Consider the following 23,536-nt stretch of genomic DNA (forward strand, 5'->3'; position numbering starts at 1 on the left):
AGCTCAGGCCCTGGGAGCTGCCTGGGCCATCCACCTTCAGAATCCCTGGTCCTTCTCAGGACACGTGGGAGTGTAGGGCATAGAGTGGGCATTCAACAGATGGATGCACACATACCGGGGACCTGGCATGGAGCAGCTATCACACAGCCAGCTCAGTTGCCCAAGGAAGGCTCAAACAGCAGCCCTGGGCATGAGACAACTCAGGGGCTCTGCCTCCAGAGACCCCTTCCTGGGGCTTCTGCCAACCTCTGAGGGGTCAGGGCATAAACTCTCATGTGTCTTTATGACACTGTTCTCTCTGTCCCCACTCCCTTTCCCCCCTCATCCTGGTCAACCTCCTCAAGTCTTCACTTAGTCTTTAAGATGAAAGGGACAGTTGCGGTTGAGCTCCTGGCCAATGCAGGCATCCCCACCAGACCTCAGAACCCTTCCTGTGTCCACACACGGGGTCACAGAGCTAGGGGCCCAAGCAGGATCCTGGCCTCTGCTCTCCTGGTGTAATAAGCAGCTCATGGTTACTGAGAGCTTGCTGGTTGGCAGGCACACTTCCAGGCATTTTCCAAGTATTAACAATCCTCACCACCAGACCTTTCTGACAGGAGCTATTTCCACTGTCCAGAAACTAAAACAGAGGCGCAGGGAGGTTTAGACAATTTGCCCAAGGGTTTAAATGACTTGGCAATCCAGTTCAAAAGTATGCATTGATAACCATCACATATTCCCAAGGTGGGAGTCTAGGATCCAGAGAAGGAAGGTGACCTCCAGGTCACACAGTCAATTAGAGCTGTGATGAGAGCTCATGCCCCCAACTCTGTTTTATATTCTTTCCCTCATACCACATTACAAATACTGAAATACTTCTTGCTTCATTGTGTTTCTTTTTAGAGTTTAGCATCTATGCATTTGTAAGCATTCGTGTGACATTTCGAGTTTGCTGGGGCTCCACCTGAGTGGGGGACAGGGACACGATGCACAGTGAGACCTCCATGCCTCTTAGCCTCCTGCCACTGCACCCCGCTCCCCTTCCTGGGCGTATCCTCCAGCAGGGCCACTCATCCTGGACCCAGGCTGCATTCCCAGAAGTCTGCATTTGGCTTCCACCCAAATCCTATAATCGTTTCATTTTGAAAACAATACCACCCGGTGCCCCACACCTCCACTCAGTACCTCCGAGAAGTTCTACAAGGACAAGGTTACTGGGGTTCCAGGAAAGCATCCTGCCAGGCTAGAGGAGAAGAGAGGATTCTGAGGGGAGGGGGCACATGAACCAGACACAAAATGATCATTCAGAGGAGCCTGCTCAGCTACCTGCTCAGCCCCAGGCTACCAAGCGGGGAGGGGGCGAGCGGGGAGCTGGTAGGGCTTGGGGCTGCCCCCAGGGCTGGGGCGGAGACAGGAAGGAACTGGCCATGCTCTCCTGGCTAACTGAGGCGCTGCGGAGGGAAGGGAGGAGCCTGGATTTGGAGGCTGAGGCTCAGGAAACAAGTTCTGACTAGCTGGTGGCCCTGACGAGCTGTTAGGCTTTCAGAGCCTCGACCTCCTTCTTTGTAAAACAAGGGTGAGACCACCTAACACCAGGTCCTAGGAAAGACCAGTTGAGAAGCCATGGTGTTAGGGAGTGAACTGTGTCCCCACAAAAAATGTTGAACTCCTAACCCCCAGAACCTGTGAATGTGACTTTATTTGGAAGGAAGTAGGGCCTTTGCAGATGACCACGTTAAGATGAGGTCATTAGGGTGGGCCCTAATCCATCAGAACTAGTGTCCTTATAAAAAGAAGTTTAGACACAGAGACATGCATGCAGGGACAATGCCACGTGAAGACTGAAGTTATGTTGCCACAAGCCAAGAAGCTACCAGAAGCGAGGAGAGAACCTTGGAGAAGATCCTTCCCTAGAGCCTTCTGAGGGACCTTGGCCCTACTGACACCTTCCTCTGGGCTTTTAGGTCTCCAGAACTGTGAGACAGTGGATCGCTATTGTGTAAGCCACCCGCTGTGTGGCACTTTGTTATGGCAGCCTTAGCAAACTAAAATGGAGGATCCGTTAAAACCTAAGTCACAAAACATTCTTCTGCTTAAGACCCTTCCTCATGTTGCTCTGGCCCCGTTGGTGTAAAATGCAAGTCCTTGTGGCTAAGCCCCCGCGTGACCCAGCCTCCAGTCTCCGTCATCTCTCTGACCTCATTTCCCTCCAGTCCCCCTTGGCTTACTCTGGTCCAGCCTCGATGCCCTTCTAGCTGTGAATGCACCCGATGCACCTCCAGGGGTTCTGCCAGGAATGCTCTTCTCCAGGTGGCCCCGGCTCCATCCCCACATCCCCGCCTCCTGCAGGCTTTCCCTCGGGGGACCCCTTGACAGGGAAGCCCCCGCCACCACACTGACCACAACTCAGCACCCCCTGACATGCCTGTGAGTCTCCTGACGTGGCTTTGTCCTTAGCATTGTTGGCTGGTGTATTTCAATTATTTACCTTGTTTAATGCTGTCTCCCTCACTAAAAGGCAAGCTCCATGTCAACTGGGACTTTAGTCTGTTTTGGATGTGTTATATTGACAGTATCTAAAATATGTCAGGCAGATGCTTTATAAATATTAGCTGTATGAATGAAACAAGGACCAGCTGCCTGAATGAATGAGTGAACCAAGAATGATTGAATGCACAGTGAACAATCACAGCCTCTAAGGGTGTGTGGTGGCCCTGCTGCCCTGCCCGGAGCCTAAGTCTCCGACCTGCTTCCTAGAACCTGGGTTGTTTCTCAGGGGCAGGCAGCCTGTTCAGACAGGAAGCTCAGGCTGGTTAACAAAGGGGCTGCCGGAGGTGGTGGGGAGCGCGCCACCCAGGTCTCTAATGAATCTCTTCCCATTGATTTCTGGAGTCGCCTTTGAAGGGAAGAGACGGCAAAGGCAGCTCGAATGTCCATGCCTCAGCAGTCCTCGGGTTTCATTGCTTCTCCCAGGACACAGCTTTGATGGGGGCTTCCGAATGGCCCCAGGGTTGGACTGACATAAGCTCTCTGCAGTTGGAAATGCAATTTGCCTTCCTGCCGGACTGTCTGTCTGCCTGCCTGGCTGTGCAGCACACCTCCCTGTCTGGGCTGGAGCAGCCAAATTCCGTTCCTGATGCTTCCCAGACAAAGGCTCACAAGGCAGCTGAGCACAAAGCTTCCACTTTGCAGCGGAAGAAAGTGAGGCTCACTTTGGGAAAAGATTTGGGGCCACTCACACACTCTGGCCCAGGCTGCAGGACCAGGCAGGGCTACTATACCAGGTGTCCCAGCCACCATCGGACCCATCGTGCCTGGAAACCATGTGTGGCCTATTCCTTCCAGCCCCTTTCTTGACAGAGCCTCTACTTATCCATTTGCAATCAAGCCAGCTCAATCGACATCAGAGTAAAGAGGCCCTTGTTTCCCTCTTCAAATGAGGAAACTGAGGTTCAAAGAAGAGGCAGGGACTGCCTCCAGTCACATGGCATATTAGTTGTAGAGCCAGGACTAGAACCCCAGACTCCTGGCTTGTTTCACGGCCCCAAGCTGTCTATCCTGGCACTGTATTCCTGCCAACTGTAGCGTCCAGGGCATGCCCTGCAAACTGCAAAGTGCTAGGCAGATATGCTCTTCTAAAGGACTCTTGCCCATCAGTTGCCTCTTTTTTCCCAGCACAGTGTGGGATTCTGATGGGATGGGTCCATCCTACTCGGTACCTCCTGCTCACAGGGAGGTCGGGGCTAGACCTGGACTTGTCGGCTCTTTCCCTCACCTACTGTGGGAGTCACATGCATCCTGAAGATGGGTGGGTGAACCTGATTTGGGCTCAAAGAAGGAAGGAATTTCTGACAGTCAGGGCTGCCAGGGAGTAGCAGGGAGCAGCCTGTCACCTGAGGCGTATGAGCTGAGGATCGAGAATTGCAGAAGGGACCCTGTACTGGTGGGCTTATGGCTTCTGAGGCCTGCTGTAGGGCGCTAGGAGAGGTAAAAGGAGAGGAGAGGTGGTTGAGAAGCAAGCCCGAGCACCTCGGTGTGCTCTGGGCAGCAATCGCGCAGTTTTAGGAACCTCCCAAGCCCATGAAAAGTTTGCCAGGAGTCCTTCATCACCCGGTGCAGCCTTCCTGCCTTCCTTTCACCACCCTGTGTGAGAGGAGGTTCTCCGGGTGCCTGCTCCCTTCCAGCCCCTTGTTCCTGGTCCATGGCAGACGAGGGGAGCCAGCGGCTTCCTTCATTCCCCAGTGTGGTCCCAGGTGTCCCCCACCTCCAGGGGCTCTGGACATGAGCTGACAGGCTGCATAGGAATGTCTGGGGGAAATCCAAAGGTGGCCGCCAGGGCAGGGCAAGGAGTGGGAGGCCTGATGTTGAAATCAGGGCCTGCAGAGCTGAGCTCACAGAACTGCGTGCTCTTTGGCCCAGGAGGCCAAGTCCCCAACTGAGACAGATGCTACCTGGAAAGGGGCTTGGGAGCTTACTGTGTGACCAGGTGCAGGTCACTGTCCCTCTCTGGACCCTAATCCCCTCTCCCCCAGTGAAGACATCTAGTGTAGATGCCATACCTCTCTTTGCTGCCGGGGGCACTGGCCTCCCCAAGTCTGGTTGGGTAGGCTCCAAGAAGAAATGTCATTATTGAACTGACTCCTGCTAATTCCCTGTAAAGGCCGGAGTAGGCTGACAGGTGGGCCAGGCAAGAGGTCTACAACACACATCATTTTGTCAAGGCAAAGACGCTGGTTCCAAGGTGGCAGGCCCTCTATGGTTCCATTCTCCTATATTTATTTGTGGCTTATCTGTTAAGTATGTTTATCTATTAAGTATGTTAAATGTTTCCTGCATGACTAATGGATATTCACCAAGTTATTCCACAGTGGTGGGATGTCAGCTTTACTTTCTTTATAATTTTCTGTATTCCTTGATTGTCCTACACATAGTATGTATTATCTTTGGACTTACAAGAAAAATTCCATAAAACCACTTTCATTTCAGAATGAAATCCAAAGTTAAGACCTTTTTCCTGGGAAAGGTGCTGTGTACCATCCTCAGAACTGGTAAGTCAAGAGTCAAGCATAAAACAGCCATGTCACCGCCTGAGCTTCCGAGGCCCAGGGAAGGGCGTGGGCACGAGGCATTGCTGGGGAGTCACCTCTGCTTCTCTCCCTCCACACACGGCACACTTCCACCCCAGCAGACTGGTGTCCTGGCATCCTGGCAACTGCACCAGCCTCCAAACTATGTTCTCTGCCTCTAGCACCCAGGTCCCTCCTCTACCTGCTGAGGCAAATCTGACCATGTCATCCCTTGTCTAAAACGTTCTTTCGTTCCCCAGGGGTGTCAAGATCAAGTTCAAGCTCCTTAGATTGGCATTCAAGGACTCAGATGATGTGGTCCCTAGAAGTGTCATGCCTGGTCTCCAGGAGGGCCATCTTGCTGCCCTCAGCCTGGGTTGCTCTCGCCTGACTCCCCCGGCAAGACCCTTAAAGACATATATACACGCTGGTTTGCCCAACTTCACTGGAGCCCCTGCTCTCCCAAAAGATCCATATGCTGATCAAAGTGTTGGGCAGCAGCTGGGTGCCAGCCTGCAGCTAGGAGGGGAAACTGCTGCAAATCCAGGGGTGGCACAGGGAAGCTGAGGCCCCCCCCCCACTTCCCTACCATTTGGGCTTTTCCAGGGGATGAAGAGCCAGGCCCCTGCTGATGAATTTGAAAGGGAAGGTGAACTGTGGGCCAGCAGTCTGGGGTGAAGCTCTCCAGGAGGGGAAAAAAATCAGGCATGGTGATCTCAACCCTGCGGATGCTATGGTTTGGGGTTGCTGTGGTCTGAGTGTTTGTGCCTCTCTAAGTTAACGTGTTGACATCTAATCCATTGAGATGGTACGAAGAACTGGGGCCTTTGGGAGAGGATTAGGTCATCAGGAATACACCTTCATGAATGGGACCAGTGCCTTATGAAAGAGGCTTGAGGGCGCTCTTTGCACCCATGTGAGGACACAGCCAGAAGGTGCCATCTACGGGGAGCGTGCCCTCACTGGACATCAAATCTGCCAGAGCCTGATCTTGCCTCTGCAACAGGGAGTGATCAATTGCTATTGTTTGTAAGTTACCTAGTCAAAGGTATTTTGCTATAGCAGCCTGAACAGACTAAGGCAGGGGCCAAGCAATGCTGCCTGTTCCCTGCCTCAGTCTCCCCAGCTGCGATGCAGGATGCAGGCAGTATTCTGAGAGGCACAGTGGGAAGGCCCAGCCCTGGGAACCAAGCCAGTGCTTCTGCTGCTCCCCCTCAACAAGGGGAGCCCACACCCCCCTTGGGCCCCAGACAAACCTGGGAGTGTGGTGTGTAATTGAATTTGGCCTAATTACCTAATTGCACTGAGGAACAACCAGTACTGACAGAGGCCTTGGTGTCGGGGGCGTGGCTGGAAGCCAGGAGCCAAGAGGGAGCCTCCAGATTCCCCAGGCATTCATGGAACCAGTACTGAGCATCAGTACTTCCTATCACTTAGCCCCTTGGATGCTTGGAACCCCGGGGGCAGGTGGTGCTGTTCCCATTCCACAGATGAGGAAATGGAGGCTCAAAGTGGCACACCTTGCACAGGGACACCAAGTCAGAAGAAGCAGGAGGGGGTTTAGCTCACATTCCTTCCGCACCTGCACCTTAATATTTTCGTAAAGCTGAAAGGAGAGGATGTGCACGCAGTATTTTGCCTAGCATCTAAAACATGGTAACTCCTTAACTGATTGGCAGTAGTAGTAGGATGATGTTAGGGTTTCACATAAAGGTATGGTGGCAATAATAGCAGGAGTAATGCCAGCCTCGCCCCTGGTACGATGAGGGATGCTGGGAAGATTGCATCCCCCACCCTGTGTCAGTCTCTTCTCGGATTAAACTGGGGCTTGGGCTAGGTGATCCTCAAAGCCCTCTACACTCTGACATTCATGTCAGAGAGGAACAGTAACGATAATGTAACACTACCACCAATACTTATTATGTATACCTATGAATAATTATGTACCTTGTGACCTCCAAAAATACACCGTCCTCCTGCTTCCCCTTTCCTGTCCAACACACAGTATCCTCCTTCCCATACGAGCCATCTTCCTCCCATAAGTGATTTTTTGAGGGGTGCAGGGGTACCACCCACTCACCTATTCTGTTTCAGTCATTGGGATGTAGCAAATAAGACACTGAGTTTTCACTACATGCAGGGCACAGTTTTCCCTTATATCCTCCCATTTAATCCTCAACGCAGGCAGCACCAAACGAGGGTTACAGTTAGCCCCATTTCCTGATGCAACAGCTGAGGATCAGAGAGGTTAAGTCAGTTCCTTAAAGTCACACAGCTCTAAAGCAGGAGAGCAGGAGGCAAGCTCAAGGTGGCCAACCTCCACTAGATTCTCCAAAAACTGACCCTCCTCCCATCATTCATGGGTCCATTGTTCCTCAAATGATTTCAGCCCAAAGACTCCACTGGCCACCCAAGAGCCAGCCTCAGTCTCACTGGACTAGCTGCACAGGAGTGGTCAATAGCATTAAAAACACCAGGCATGACCGGGCACGGTGGCTCATGCCTGTGATCCCAGCACTTTGGGAGGCTGAGGCAGGTGGATCACCTGAGGTCAGGAGTTCGAGACCAGCCTGGCCAACTTTGTGAAACCCCATCTCTACTAAAAATTGTATTTTAGCCAGGCGTGGTGGCGTGTGCTTGTAATTCCAGCTACTTGGGAGGCGGAGATAGGAGAATTACTTGAACACGGGAGGCGGAGGTTGCAGTGAGCCAAGATCGTGCCACTGCACTCCAGCATGGGTGACAGAGCGAGACTCCGTCTCAAAACAAAAAAACAAAAAACAAACAAACAAAAACCCCCACCAGGCTTCCTAGGCTGGGCATGGTGGCTCACACCTGTAATCTTAGCACTTTGGGAGGCCGAGGCGGGCGGATCACCTGAGTTCAGGAGTTCAAGACCAGCTTGGTCAACACAGTGAAACCCCATCTCTACTAAAAATACAAACATTAGCCATGGTGGTGGTTGCCTGCAATCCCAGCTGTTGGGGAGGCTGAGGCAAGAGGATCGCTTGAACCTGGGAGGCAGAGGTTGCAGTGAGCTGAGATTGCGCCATTGCACTCCAGCCTGGATGACAAGAGTGAAACTCCGTTTCAAAACAAAAAACAAAAACAATAACTCCAAGCTTCTTGTGGAATCACAAGTGCTGGCAGTTCTGGGTGTGTGTCACGCATGGCCTCAGGTGGCCCCTGTGTAGCAGCTGTCCCCTTGGTGGGGCTGGGCACTCTGGTGCCCCTGATCACTTCTGTATCTTCAGTGAGATGCCATCTTTGTGTCATCTGCCTAGCTGTGTGGACATGTGACTCTGACACAGAGCAAAGGCACCCCAGGAGGAGGCACAGGACCGGAACCCTAAAACCTAGCCTAGCCCAAGCAGGGCATGAGTGCCCTCGGAGGAGGGGTCCACACCCTGGGCCTTGACACATGGGGCCACCTTGGCACCTGTGCCCTCCTTCTTTAGAGGGGCTGTGTCTTTCTTCTCTTTTGTTTTTCTCCTCCCACAGTTCTCTTTCCATTTGGAGAGTGAGGAGAACCAGGCACAGAGGCCCTGTCTCCAGGGTATGACACTCAAATCTCTCCCTGGAGACCACTGGGACACCTGCGCATCCTCGCGCTTCCACACGGGCGGACAATCAAGGACAGGCACCACCTCCACCGCATCCAGTATGCTTCAGAGCGCTGGCTTCCCAGCTTCCCCAGGGAGCTCAACAGTGAACCACTTTCCCGCCGTCTGTGCAGGGAGGAGTTCCCATTTTCTCTCTTCTGAGACCCTTTTGAACAGACATGGACCTTGCACACAGGCGGGCCCCTCGCCTCCCGGCAGACGCTTAATTGGGAGGAAGTGATTCTAAACATCTGGGGCGCACATCTGAGAGTGGGCTCAAGACCACACGGAGCCTGGAGGAAATGGGAATGTATGCAGTGATGTCACTTCCTTGGCTGAGGGTCCTCAGGAGGGGGCAGAGCTAAACAACAGCAGGCATTTCTGGGGGCGTGGCCCAGGGCTGGAGCAGGGCAGCAGCCTGTGAGCAGATAGCCGGCCACCTAGAGCAGACGCTGCAGATGACCCCGGCAGAGCCGAGCAGCAGGACCTGTGGTGCACGGAGCAGTGGTCCCAAGGGGAAAGGGGAGAGACAAAGGAAATGGGGGAGAGAGGGAAAGGAGGAGAAAGGAGACGGGGAGAGTGAAAGAGAGGAAGGAGAAAGGGGGGCGGGGAGAGAGAGAAAGAGCCAAAAGGACAGAGGCAGAGACCTGTTTTGCTCAGCCGGAGCCTCCCAGGGCAACCTACGGAGGAGGGCAGCGTCCCCACACGGGGTGCAACGAGCCAGTTCTGATCCTGGCTCAGTCCCTCCCTAGCTGTGTGACCCTGGGCAAGGGACTTAACCTCTCTGAGCCTCAGTTTCCTCACCTGGAAAAGAAGCACCGGGGATCCCCGTTGCGGGCTGTTGTAAGTCAAGGGGCTCACCTATGTAAACTGATGGCAGATGACTATCCCCTCACTGTCCCAACCCAGTCCAGGTTGGAAACTTCCTGCTGGAAGTGGCTGGTCCCGCCTCTCTGCTTCCCCACCCCACAATGTGGTTCTGTGTTGTGGGTCTGTTGACACCATCTTTTCCTAAGCATGTCCCTACCAGGTCTGGGTCTGTGAGCTCCTTTGGGAGTACAGGGTTGCCTAAGTATGGATCACAGAGTCTAAACATAATAGCTATCCATGAGCTTACGTTGAAGGGGTGAATTTAGCTTATCCTGTGCGCTGAGTTTCTGCCATCATTATAATTATGTGCCTGTTTGAAAGGCAGACTGCTAATGTTTCCCCCCAGTAATTCCTGTTTCCTGCAGAGACAATAGTGTCTCTTCATCCCAAACAGGTGAGACTGGGTCCTCTGGAATTCCCTACAGGAGTCCAGCCCCAGGCAGTGTTTCTCACCTGGCCAGCCTCAACAAGCCAGGAAGCTTTCCTAGGAATATAATGAAGCATCTGTTAATAACTCTTCAAGGAAAGCCATGGCCAGACTTCCCGAGCTCTGGGTTCTGTGTCTTTCTGGGCCCAGAACAGCACAGGCAGCCGGCAAGGAGGCTCTGCTTCCCTCCAGCCATCTGCCTGGCCACCGCCCTGTCCCCATTGAGGGGAATTACCACCTTGCAGAGCTTCCACTGCAAAACACAAACACCTGGTTGCCTGGGCTGCACCTTGTCAGGGTGAGGAGATCCAGATGGTCCCTGGAGAGACAGCTGGGTTACCATGGAAACAGAATTGCTGCTGCTCCAGCCAGGAGAGCTGGATTCTAGATCTGTGGGACCCCAAGCTCAGTGGAGAGAGTGGTTTGCATACAGTCACATAGCAAGTAGGTCTCAGAGCCTGGACTGTAAAGCAGGACTTCAAAATAATCAGAACTATTACATGCAGAGCCCTCATGAGATGGCAGTTTATGCTACATACTTGGTACCTATCATTTCATGAGAGGCTGGGAGATGAGGCCGGGGATACATATAGCATGGAAGTTGCAGAGCTAAACCAGGCCCACGTCAGCCTGATCTTGAAGCCCAAGCTCAGGTCCCTGTCCTAGGCTACCCCCAATTCTGGTTTCCAGCACTGGGCTCTACATAGCCTGAGACTAGCCCCATACCAGAAGCTAGCTGGCCCTGACTCAGGGACCACTGAAATGGTGGAGGCAAGGAGGGGCTAGGGGCCTGCAGGCAGAGACCCACTTCCAGGGCCTGAACCCCCACCTCCGAGCCCTTGCTCTGCCATGCATGCTGACCTGGGCAGCTCACAGGGGCAAGAGGGCAGGGGTCTGTTGGCCTGAGCCTTCCTCCCTGCCCCTGTGTGCCAGATGGGCCCTGGGAACAGGCAAGAGGCACATTCACAATGAGTCTGATCCCAGGGAAGGAGGAAGAGAAGAAGGCACAACCATGGAGGAGGAGAAGGAGCACCATATTTGGAGTTGGGGCAGGCCCAGGTCCACACCCCTCCTCCCCCAATCTCTTGATTCTTCCTTTTTCTCTTCAGACTCAAGGGCCCACACATCCATCCACTCAGAGCCATGTCTTCATTCATCCCTTGCCTTGTTATACAAAGGGTTCAGCTACTTTGGACAAGTGAATAAATCTCTTTGAGCTTCAGTTTCCTAATCTATAGAATGGGTTGGATTCTCACGAGGATCATAAAATACCCAGCTGCAATGCATGGCATGAAGCAGTAGCTCAGTAAATGGTACTTTAAATGTTACTTTCTCTTCCTCCTACCAATCTTTGAATAATTTTGGGCTGGGCTGCTGGGAAGACTTGGCAAGACAGAAGCCCTCAAGGTTTCCCTCACCCAGGGCACAGACAGGATGGGAATGGTGAGACAGAGGCCTTCAAACATCCCTTGCCCAGGGCACAGACAGGGTGCTGTGGGCCCTGTCCAGCCTCCCTCTGCCAGCTCTCTACTTTCCCCTTCTGCAGGGCTGCCTGCCTCCTGCACAGTGGCTCAGATTCTTTTTTGGGGAAAGGGGGGATGCATTCTTAGCCCCACCTAAACCTCTGCTGTCTTGGAGACCCCATTTACCCCACGTTGGTTAACAGGGTCCCACTCATCTCCACACCCTTGGAGGTGGCGTGACTGGCATTTACCTTGGCCCTACCTACACATAAGGGTTCCATATTTTTACAACACTAGGTTTTGTGCTACCTCCAGGTATGAGAGGCATTTCAGAGAGCATGAATGCCAACAGGCAGGAATAAAATTTCTCACGCATATACAGCATGTCCTATACACCTGGCCCTGTTCCAAGCACTGTATAGACCTTAACTCACTTAAAACCTATGATGCAGGCATTATTATAATAACCCCCTTTTGTCAAACGAGAGAACCATGGCACAAAGGAGTTAACTGACTCTTCCAAGGTCTCAGAACTGGTGATTAGGGGGCTGGGTGGGATTCACACCCAGACAGGCTACTCCAGAATCCATGCTTTTTAATGACCACCCTTCTTATGAAACAGCTGAATGGCTTCTGGAAAAAACATTTGAAATTGGGGCTGACCCAGGCTCTCTGCTATTCATCATCCATGGGACCCTGAGTGTTGAATGAGCCCAAAGATGGGAGGGTGTTTAACCTACCAGCAAGGACAAATCATTGTCAAACACTTAAGGCCTCCACTTGCAAGCAGTTCAGGTGATCTTTGGCAGCTCTCAAATCATTACTGTGTCTTTCCCAAGACTTCATTTTAACCTGTTCATAGAAAGCAGGGGCAGCTGGTGGCTTTGGGGTTGAATATTCTTGTTTGAATCACAATTTTGGCTCTTTTTGGCCAGAAAGCCCTGGTCAAATTATTTTATTTATCTAAACCTCAGTTTCCTCATCTGTAAAATGGGGTAGATATGAGTACCTGGGATCACCATGTGGGATAAGTGAGTTCATGGATACTCAAGGCAGTGCCTGTTACAGAGAAAATGCAGAACTTAATGTCGGTTGCCTCACGACTGAAAGGGGCTAGGAATCAGATCTTTTCCTAATCCAGATGCCCTTCCCTGACCTGTCCTGGCTCTGTATGTCTAAAGAGGCAAAACTGATGATAACCGTACCATCATTAATGCCTATCTGTCTGTCTAACCCAGAAGGTACATACTTTGGTATTTACAAGGTATTTACAAGGCTGTGGCTTGCAACACTTGGCTAAAATGTTCCACAACCAGCCTGCCCACCTTCTGCCGAGGCCCTGCTCCATTTCGCTCTCACACCCTTGAATCCCCTGAAATCCCTCCTCTGGGGGCGAGAATGCTAAGCTCCATCTTAAAACCAAAGCTCTGGCTTCCTTAATCCTCTTACCTGGCGCTTTCCTCTACAGAATTAATTGCTGCCAATGGCTTTATTAACTCCTTGGGCAGCCATGGCATCCTCAGGGCAACCTGGGGCAGTGCTGGTGGGGGTTCTTTTGGCAGGACCTCTGTCCTGGGTGCACCTGTGGGTAGGGTGGCTAGAGGCAGATGCAGGAAGGCTCGGGAAGGCAGGCATGGTGATACCTGTGGCCCTGCATCTCCAGAGAAGCTGTTCCAGCTCCTCGGGAGCACCACTGAGTCCCTGGTGACCTGCAGAGATGCAGGGATGGCCTGGCCAGAGCTCTGGTCCCACTTCTGCCCTTGCCAAGACCACCTCCCCACCCCTCAGAGCCTCCATTTTTCCCTTAAAATGGGAACAAGCTCATCTGGAGGAGTCATAGGGTTGGACATGTAAGGGAGGGTGAAGGACTGTGTGGCCTGCATGGTTATTGCCATCTCCCACCCACAGAATGGGAGCATTCACTTATTTCAAACCAGGAGAGAAGGGACTGTGTGTATTGCATGTGTATGTGTTTGTACGCCCTGTGCTTAGCATGAGGTGGGCCTGGCACAAGAAGCTTACCATCCCTCGCCCTTAAAATTCCAGTTTAGTATTTTTTATTTTAAGAGGCACTCTCACACCCACGGCCTCATCATTCTTCCTGCAGCCGTGAAGGCAGAGAAATGGTGTAGATGGACAGACTGAGGATGAGATGGCTGCTGGGCAGGGCACAGCCTACCCCAGGCCCCAGAGCCTCCTTCAGAGCTGCACTTCTTAACTAGGGCACCCTCAAGTGTGGTCTAGGTGATATGGCCCCCCAGGTTGCTTAGGTAGTCACAGGTCCCAGTGGGAGAACCACTGCAACCTCAGCTGTCTTTCCATCATTGGGATGCTGTTGTTTCTAAGAAGAGAGGCTCAGTAGTTTGGTGCTCACTGGTCTTTAAGCCTTTCCTAAACCCCTTCACCCTTTACCTCCCTTTTTTTTAATTAAAAAAATTTTTTTGTAGAGATGTCTCACTATGATGCCCAGGCTGGTCTCAAACTCCTGGGCTCAAGTGATCCTCCCACCTCAGCCTCCCAAAATGCTAGGATTACAGGGGTGAGCCACTGCACCCGGCCATCACCTCCCTTTTTAACTAGCAGAGAACTGGCTCACCCTCCATCATTGAGCAGTCACCTGTAGCTAAACTAGGAGACAAGGTATGGTTTCTACTGTCTTTATTTTGGCAGTTTCTGAATGTGGTAAGGGAGACTGATCTGCCATTTAAGTAAACAATATAAAATTTCCTTTAAGAAATATTAAGAACTCAATCTTAATACAAGCGGTACTGAAATAAAGCAGAGATGATGAGGGTGTGATGCCAGTGACTGAGTCTGGAAAGCATCTTGTTGCAGGCACTGTGGGTGCTTCTTCTACACAGCCTCTGCTTACTGCATGCACTGGGACTCTGCCTGGGCGTTTTCTGCTAACTCGAGTGCCAAGGGTTCATCCACCTGCTCCCCAACCTCAAGCTGACCTTGCCCAATAATGGTGGAGAGATGGTGGAGAAATGCCTCCTCCTCCTCGCCTCTCAGGTGGGTAAGGGGCACATTCTAGCTGCCAGCACTCTCAGCAGGACTGAGCCCCAGGTGTCCACAGCAGGTTACGTGCTTCCTAACCACTCTTTTCACTGACTTCCTTCCCTTCTCCATCTCATTTCCTCCACTTCTCGATCAGTGCTTTCTGGGATCCTCCTGAAGGAACAACTTGCACTGGAATCCTCACCGCAGGCTCTGCCTGTGGGAACCCACACTCAGACACACATCATCTAGTTGCAATGCCTGCAGCAGCCTGGCCTTCCCCTACTACAGACCTCGTTAATGCCTACTCCTACTCACTGTGCAGATCCCCTATCCCAATCAGGTGGCCGTGGGGCGGCATAGGGGGTGGGCTGCTGAGGGCCCTGGTGACAGAAGCAGGCCCTTCTTAGGGTCCCATCCTCCAGGCTCCCCTCTCATTTTGGACAGGCCTGGAAAGCAGGTACCCACTGGCTCGGCCCAGGGTGTCCTTGTGTACACCCCCGCTCTGTAGGCAGGGGGGCCAGTGATGAGCTAATCCCCCAGATGAGAGGTCTGTCCCCTGGAGCTCTCGGGGAACCAGAGAGGGCTGCGCTAGGAAAACTGCTGACCCAGCCAGGAGCTGCCGGCTCTCCTTCTCACCTTGCCCCTGCCAACTCCAACCAAACTCTGAAGAAACCCATGACTGCTGCTGCTTCTGCTTAAAAACAGAAAGAAGAAAATGTGGGAAACAAAGAAAAGAGTCACCCTCCGGCCCCCTCCAGATAGAGCCATTACTTGTAAGTTGACATTTTGGTATATTCTCTTCTGGTGTCTGTGCCTAAATACATGTACATTTTGTTTTTGCACCTGGCTGGGATCATACTAAGTCTAGCACTCTGTTATCCTTCTGGAAAGTTAATATTACACGTAAGCATTCCCACATAGTCATCATTCTTTGGGGACCTCGTTTTAATGGCCGTACAAATAGCCTGGAAGTTGTTTCCACATCTGCCCTTTCTCATTCTGGGCATGGCAGAGCCCCTCCCCACTGCTCATTCCTGGAACCCCAGGGACCATCACAGCTGCCCCTCCCCCCAATTCCTTGGCCTGGGAACACTGTGTCCATAAACCATCCCTTTTCTCCAAGAGCACAGTGAGGCCACCGGATCTCAGGCCTCATCCCTCAGGGAGGTGGGGGAGGGGACGGAGGCCAGGGCCCCTGGCGCAGGCCAGGCCACCCACCCGTTCACCCAGGGTCATTCAGAGGGAGGTGGTTCCCTGTACTCCACATCTGACCATCCTGGAAATCAGACCTGCTTCCAGCACCAGAAGCCATGTGACCTGGGTCTGTGTCTTCCCGTTTCCTCCTCTATTGATGGGCATGCTGATAAGAGCGCCAGTTGCCTTTCCCACGGCACTGAAACAGAGGGAGGTGAGCGCGTGAACAGGTTTCGTCCACTAAACAGATCTGACCATGAGTCAGTTCCGAGAGGGCCGGGTGATGAAATCCAGAGCCCCTTCTAGGGGCACCTGACCGGGGCGGTGGAGACGGCCCAGCAGGAGGAAGGAAGCCAAACCCCTCCCCAACATCCCAGCTTTGCTGAGCTTGTATGTGGGGGTGGGGGCCGGTGTCCAGGAAGAAGTCTGTCCCAACCTTGAAAAGGTGCCCCAGCCTGCCAGGCGGCTGGCATTTCAAGGGCAAGGGCCTGCCTGCCTGCTGTCTCTGGGGCACCGGCAGCTGGTAACAAATCCCCTGCAATTTGCACCCACCAATCCTGCCCGCTCACTGGGCGGCCGCGAGCTGTTTTTCACACAGAGCTGCGCACAGCTTTGTCTTAGAGAGACAGATCTGGCAGGGTGTCCCTGAATAAGGCCATTTGTCCTCCCAGTAACAGGAAGGCGGCTGCATGTTCTGGGGTGGGCAGAGGCAGAGAGGGGTGGAGAGCAGCCACAAGGGAGGCGTGAGGGGGAGATCGGAGTCAAGCCACCAAAAGAGACCAGGAATGTCCCCACCACCACGGGGTCTGAGAGTCCACCATTCAGCCAGGTGAGAGCAAGAGGGCTTGCTTTCAAAGACAGAAGTTGAAACAATGGTTTATGACCTGGCTTAAGGTGTCCTGAGCAGAAGAGGTAGAAATGACTTGGCTGGCCTCTGACGCCTGTGCCTCTCCTAACAATCTGAAGGCTGGAGCACTCTCCAGGGCCCTTGGGGTCAGGGTCTTTCTCTGAGCCCTGGGGCTGCTGCACAAGTTGTTATAGAAGCTCCCTGGGATCGAGAGCTCCAGTGAAGTACCCAGCTTCTCCCAAGCACTCTCTCCATGGACAACAGGCCACAGACAGGGAGGGTGAGACAGGGACCCCTTTGCATTCCTGAATCTTTACCTCCCAGGCTGGCCAGGGGCCCAGGGCACGTCTCAGCCCCCCTCTTGTGATCTGCTGACATTTCCCATGGCTGTCAGTTCCTCTGGGGACTGTCAAAACATCAGGGAAACCAGGCTGAGAAGATGTTTGTGGACAAAAAGTAAGCGATCCACTCTGCATGGGACCCAGGACTCGGGCTGCTGCGTTGAGATGGGAGGGTGTCCTTGAACAGAGGTCAGAAACACTCATGTCCACAGGGCTGGTTTCCAACGGTGGGGAAGGCCACGGGTGTGAGACAATAGAGAGGGATGGGGAGGGCACAGCGCCTGTCCCAGAGGTTAGCCACCACCACCCAGTCAGTCCCAGTCAGCTGTGAGGAACGCGGGTCCAAGATTCCCACTCAAAGGAAGCCAGGCATTTGACTCTGTTGTACAAATTTCCTAAACAGTGAATGTTGGCAACTTGTATGCATTAAAAAAAAAACATTGAGTGGTCCAATCTCAGGTGTCTGTGGGCCACATCTGGCCCATGAGCAGCCAGTCTGTGTTTTCTGATTGACAGCCACCAGCCACTCATCCCTAAGGAAAGCTGGCCTCTTCCTCAGTGGTGGCAGTTCTTCCAGTTCTCACCACTCTCCTGAGTTCTGACGACCTGTCTCAGGACATCCTGCGGAAGCTCCAAGGCCTCCTGGACCTGCTGCTCTCTCTGCGTTTTGACTTTGCCAATAGCATGAGGGTGGGAGCCCACAGCTGTGAGGCCAGCCTCAGGGAGACAGGAAGGGCGCGAGAAGGCAGCAGGCATTCAGGCTCTCTTCTGGACTCTGGCCCTGCCTCGCTAGGACTTGGGGTGGGTCCTCCCCTCTCTTGGCCCTGGGCTCCAGCATTCCCTATTCGATTATTTCAACAGTGACTGGCTGCTCACGGGTCAGCTGAGGCCATATGGCTTTCTTCAAGCATGGACAGGAGCTGAGACAGGCAGAAGGCTCTTGGGGACCTCGACATGGTGACTGCCTGGTGCTTGGTGCCCACGTTGCCAGCAGGCATGGGACTGCTCGGTGACGAGGAGGCTGACATTTCAGTGCTGCCCGCCAAGTCCCCTCGGGCTGGCATGGAAGGTGGGGGTGGGGCAATGCTAAGGCCCAGCCTGGGGAGAATCAAGGGAGCATCAGGATGCCGGGCCAGGCAGGTGACCTTCTGTACTGAGGAGGGAGGGGGCCTGGCGAGGAGGAGGATCCCGCCCGTGCACGTGCGCTCTGAGGCTAAAGGCTGCGCCAGAACAAAGAGCTGGGGGCTGGGCGTCCAGGGCCGCGTGGAGCCGCCTGCCTGGCGGCTGCTGCAGTGACTGCCTGTGCTTGCCTCCTGCGCACTCTCCCAGGACACACACACGCACACACACACACGCATGCATGCACGCACATGCACACACGTGCTCCTGCACCACGGCCGGCTCACCGCCAGCTCTCCTGACAAAGCCCCGCTCCAAACTCACTCACTGCATGATCTCATCCTGGCCCTCCTTGGCTGGCCTGGCCTCCTGACAAGGGAGACAGACGGGGGATGCAGCGCCAGGGCGACACACACAGGCATGCACCCACGCACAGATAACATGCATGCAGACACAGATAGGCATGTACATATACACAGCCATGCACAAACACCATGCAGATACACACATGTACACGACCATGCACACACAGACACGCACACAGGTACATATACGTCATAGACATACACACACCATGGACACAGCCATGTACATGTACACAGCCACACACAGCATGCACAGATACACACATGTGCACAGCCATGCAGACATACACAGAGACATGCACATGTACACAGGCACACACGCACATACAAAGCCACATACTCTTCCCAACACAAACATACACACCCTCACACACACCATACACACAGACGTACAGAGGGAGAAAGTCTGAGACCCAGAGAAACCCAGGAAGGCAGAGAAAGCCACGGGAAGCTAGAGATGGACAGGGGCGGCTGCACAGAGACAGACCTACAGACACCCAAGACCAAAGAAAGAAAGGAGCGGGGAGCCCTGGGAGGGCAGAACTGCACAGGCACGTCAGACAAGTGTGGAAAGGCAGGAGGGTGGACAGGTGGCCCAGACTGGCTGAAGGGGCTTGGGGGCTGGAGCAAGCTCTGGAACTGCAGAGGCCTCCCTGGGAGTGGGCTGGGCAGGTGGGAGTGGCCATCCCCACACAGGCACACCGGGGCTGTGCCCAGGGGTAGGTAGGCACACTGCAGGTCACCCATACCCACAGAGCCGAGGGGAGAGAGGACAGTGGGAAACAGGCTTACTGCCACAGAAAGGGCCTTAGAGAGGCCGGGAACCACATCAGCTAAGAGACAGACACATGGAAGCAGAGGAGGAAGGCTGGAGGGTCATATTTACTTGGCCCCCAGTGTGCGTCAGGTATTAGCTGGGCCCCTTTCTCACTCCCATGATTAGGGGGTCCCACTGCATCCTCACAGGCAGCCCATGAGGTGGGCAAATCAGCTCTCTTCACAGACGAGGCCACAGCCTGGAGAGGTGGCCAAGAGGAGGCCTGGCGCCGGTGCCATATCTGGGACTTGGGGTCCCAGCTCTGCTCCCCACGGCCTCCACCCCTCTTATGGCCCAGCCTGCTCCTGGCAGGTCCTTCACCCCTCAAATAAAACCGCCAGGTAGAGGCTTCCCCCTCAGACTGGCCCCCTTTCCTTTCCAGAAGATGGGGCAAGCAGGGGGTGGCTGGGATCCCGAGAGCCCATATATCTGGATGGGTGGCCTTGAAAGGTAGTTAGTCATGGCTGTGGGCACTGACAAGGGTTTGACTCCTAATAAGGAAATCTGAGGATGGCCAAGCCACAGGCACTGCTGTGCCTCAGTGTTCTCAGCTGCAGAATGGGTACACTGAGAATTCATCCCTGGGAGCCTGCATAGTGTCAGAGTGTCACGTGAGTTCACAGACACAATGCATGGGAAAGGGCTTTCTAAATTACAAAGGCTGTGTTCAAGCAGGGGTGCAGATGGAGGAAAGAACAAATCCCTGTTTCAAGCGAAGAAGTGATGCTGGGAATGCTACTCAGAGGCCTTGCTGGAGACCCCTGAGCAGCATGAAGAGCTCTTTCCAAAGGAAATGGAGGGCTACCCAGGCCTGGTGTGATGGGGCAGGCAGAGCCCTGGGCCTGCAGCCAGGAGGCTAGTTCAGGTTCCAGCCTATTACTTATGAGTTGGGTGACCTCAGGGAAGTCATAGGACCTCTCTGAGCTTCCATTTTTTCATCCATAAATGTAGATAGTATTCTGTGTCTTACAAAGCTTGGCACCACCACAAAACATATGAGAACACCCAGCACGTGCCGGCAGGGCAGGGGTTTCAGTGACCCTTTGTGGAGGGACTGCACAGAGACCTGAGTCTCTCCTGCTCCTCTGGGGAGGCACTGGGCTCCTGGGACAGCCCATTCTCCAGGTCTCCTTCTCCCTCTGTGGCATAGTTTTGCCTCTTAAATATCCCTCTGTCTCCATTCCACTCTTGTCTTCCTGATCCAGCCACCATCATCCTCACCCCGACCTCCCAGTGATCTGTCAACTGGCCACCTACATCCAGGCGGGCCTCCACCTCCCCCCACCCCCCGTGCAATCTGTTCTTTTATAGCCCGAGCTGTCATCACAAAATGAGCATTTAGCCATGTTCCCATTACTCTCAGGACAAAGACTGTGACCTCCAAGACAGGCCCTGAATGTTTCCGCTGCTGCTGACCTCTCCAGCCTCGCCTTTGCCATGTACCCCCTGCCTCTGGGCTCCAGAATCACTGCCTTTCTCTTAGTTCTGACAAAAAGCCGTGCATGCTCCCCTTCTACCTCAACACCTTTGCACAGGCTGTCCCCTTAACTGCAAAGATGCTCTTTCTCTTTTTCTTCACTTACTCAACCTTCGGGTCTCGGGGGAGACTGCTGCAACCCCAGAGTGGTCTGCCCTCAACAACACCCCCTTGCCATCCTTCACTTTTCCTTCAAGGCACTTATCACAGCTTGAGCTTACACAGACAGACACACACACACACGCGCACACACACACACCCCTCTAATTATTTGATCAATGTTTTCCTCTCCCTCTAGACTAGGGGTCAAGAAGTATAGTTAATTACTAGGTTTTTTTGTTGTTGTTTCTTGGTTGTTGTTGTTCTTTTGAGACAGGGTCTTACTCTATCACCCTGGCTGGAATGCAGTGGCTCGATCTTGACTCACTGCAACCTCCACCTCCCAGGCTCAAGTGATCCTCCCACCCCAGCCTCCCAAGCAGCTGGGACCACAGGCGTGCACCACCGCACCCAGCTAATTTTTGTATTTTTTTGTAGATATGGGGTTTCACCATGTTACCCAGGCTGGTCTCGAACTACTGAACTCAAGTGATCCACCTGCCTGAGCCTCCCAAAGTGCTGGGATTACAGGTGTGAGCCACTGCACACAACACTTGTTTTCATAAATAAAGTTTTCGTGGAACCAGCCAACCCCACTCCTCTATGTACTATGTATGGCAGCTTTCACAGAGCCCCCAAAAGCCCCTGTCTGGCCCTTGATGGAAAAAAGCTTGGTGGCCCCTGCTCTGGACTGTAAGTTTCTTAAGGCAGGACCCTTTCTGTTTAGTTGCCCTTGCAAATTCAGCCCTTGCCGGGTGCCTGCACAGAACGGGCACTTAAGAGGTATGTGTCTTTGATAAGTCATTTCTACCCTGTCAACATTGTATTGACTTAAGTCATTATTAAAACTGCACACTCCATCAGGAATAGATGTCCCTTGTGAGATTCCAAGACCATTTTCTAGCAAGCAGTTCAATACGATAGCAATATCCCAATGCAGGCGGGCATGTCCAGGGTCTCAGAGTAGCTACTGGCTAATGAGGCCGCCACACATCTATGTGTGCAGCGCCATCCGTGTGTGCAGACTGGAAACATACATGGAAAGAGGCGCAAACTTGCACGCAAGAGATTATAAATTGAGCAGATTTATGGAAACACATTGTGAGATGTCCTTACAACGTTTTCATGAAGGCTGTGTCTTCCAGTCACTCCAAAGAACTGACTGATGAATTCAGTGAAAACGTCCATTTTATTGTTATACAAAGGAAATAACTGTTTCTTTTTTTCTTTTTCAACTGCTTGTCCTGACTCCATAAGGAATGTTAACAATATCCAGACACGGTGCTAGGTACTTTATGTATGTATTTCTTTCTTTCTTTCTTTTTTTTTTTTTTTTTTTTTTTTTTGAGACAGAGTCTCCCTCTGTCACCCAGGCTGGAGTGCAGTGGCGCGATCTCGGTTCACTGCAAGCCCCGCCTCCTGGGTTCACGCCATTCTCCTGCCTCAACCTCCTGAGTAGCTGGGACTACAGGTGCCCGCCACCACGCCCGGCTAATTTTTTTTGTATTTTTAGTAGAGACGGGGTTTCACCATGTTAGCCAGGATGGTCTCGATCTCCTGACCTCATGATCTGCTCGCCTCGGCCTCCCAAAGTGCTGGGATTACAGGCGTGAGCCACCGTGCCCGGCCTGCACTTTATGTATTTCTAGCACTTACAATGACCCCTGAAGTCAGGGGTCTCCTTACCATTCCTGCCTTCCCAGAAAGATCAGCTGAGGCTCAGAGACCACACACTTAGCAAGTGACAGGTCTGTCTGGCTTAAAGCTAGCAGGGCGCCTGTGGCCTAAGCCAGGTTATGAGGATGGTGGGAAATGTAAAATAAAACTGTATCTTTAAAGTGCTCAAAGCCCTCCCAGACAGAATGCTGCTTGGCACTCTCCATGGCCCCTGCTTACTGCAGGGTCAGGAGACCGCAGGTGATGACCAAGTTGCAATACGGAACCCTGAGTGTACTGATTCATTTTGTTTCGACTTTTGTGTTTTATTTTAATCAATTTTTGGGGAATGAATGAACGTAGTGGAGTATAAAGGTTAAGAATGCTGACTCTGAAGTACAGGCCTAGGCTTAAATCCCTGCTCTGCTGCCTTCCAGCTGTGTGGCCTTGGGAAATCTCTGTGTTTGTGAGCCTCAGTTTCCTCATGTGTAAAATGGGGAGCTCACAGTGCTTATGCCAAGGGGTCACCGTGGTGATGGAGTGAGCTGATGCTGGTCCTGCCTGTAGCACAGTGCCTACTGCTGGGTTTGGTGTGCCTCGGGAGCCTCTCTGGCCCTGCAGTACCCCTGAGGCAAGTATACTCCCTGGGAGAGGCACGGGGACAGCCCCAACTGTGGGTCCCAGAGCCTGGTGGATGAGTTGCTCTTCCTCAGGGGTTCGCACTACACCTAGACAAATGGAGGCATCAGAAGGCAGGGGCAGCAAACAGGCATGGTTTACAGTCAGATCCCCTCCCCACCTCCCAATGACACCTACCGGCAGACTTCGGGGTGAACTTGTCTCGGTTTGCAGCACACACAGCCAGCAGTCTGTAGCCGAGGTCCAGGTCAAAGCCTTGCTGGGCTGCCACCCGACTGACCACCTGACAGCAAGAGGGGAGGAGGGCAGGTGAGTCACGGAGCCCAGAGCCAATGGATATGCCCATTTTGCAGGTGAAGTGGGTGAGGTGGGCAAGCTAAGGCAGTGCCCCATCATCTGGCAGAGCCAGAAGTCCACTGTGCCTTCTTCAGTTGCTCAGCAAATACTGATGAACACCTCTTCCGTGCCAGGCCCTGGGATCCTGGCCCCGTCCTTAGGGGTTTCCCAGGCTGACGATGGGTCCAACACCAAAGCCACAGGCCCCGCCGCTTCCAAGGGCTCAGATTCGA

The 23,536-nt window shown here is 53.2% G+C and overlaps 1 protein-coding gene across 9 annotated transcripts in view; it reads right to left on the reverse strand.

Moving 5' to 3' along the window:
- ZMIZ1 (zinc finger MIZ-type containing 1) overlaps positions 1-23,536 on the reverse strand; it is a 247,456-nt gene that overhangs the window by 77,033 nt on the left and 146,887 nt on the right. For all 9 annotated transcript variants that reach the window (XM_004049640.5, XM_063709969.1, XM_019034968.4 and 6 more), the window contains one exon: positions 23,145-23,250. In XM_004049640.5, coding sequence (XP_004049688.1) covers positions 23,145-23,250 — 106 coding nt within the window. The remainder of the gene's footprint in view (positions 1-23,144; positions 23,251-23,536) is intronic.

This window comes from Gorilla gorilla, chromosome 8 (assembly GCF_029281585.2).
Source record: "Gorilla gorilla gorilla isolate KB3781 chromosome 8, NHGRI_mGorGor1-v2.1_pri, whole genome shotgun sequence".
NCBI lineage: Eukaryota > Metazoa > Chordata > Mammalia > Primates > Hominidae > Gorilla > Gorilla gorilla.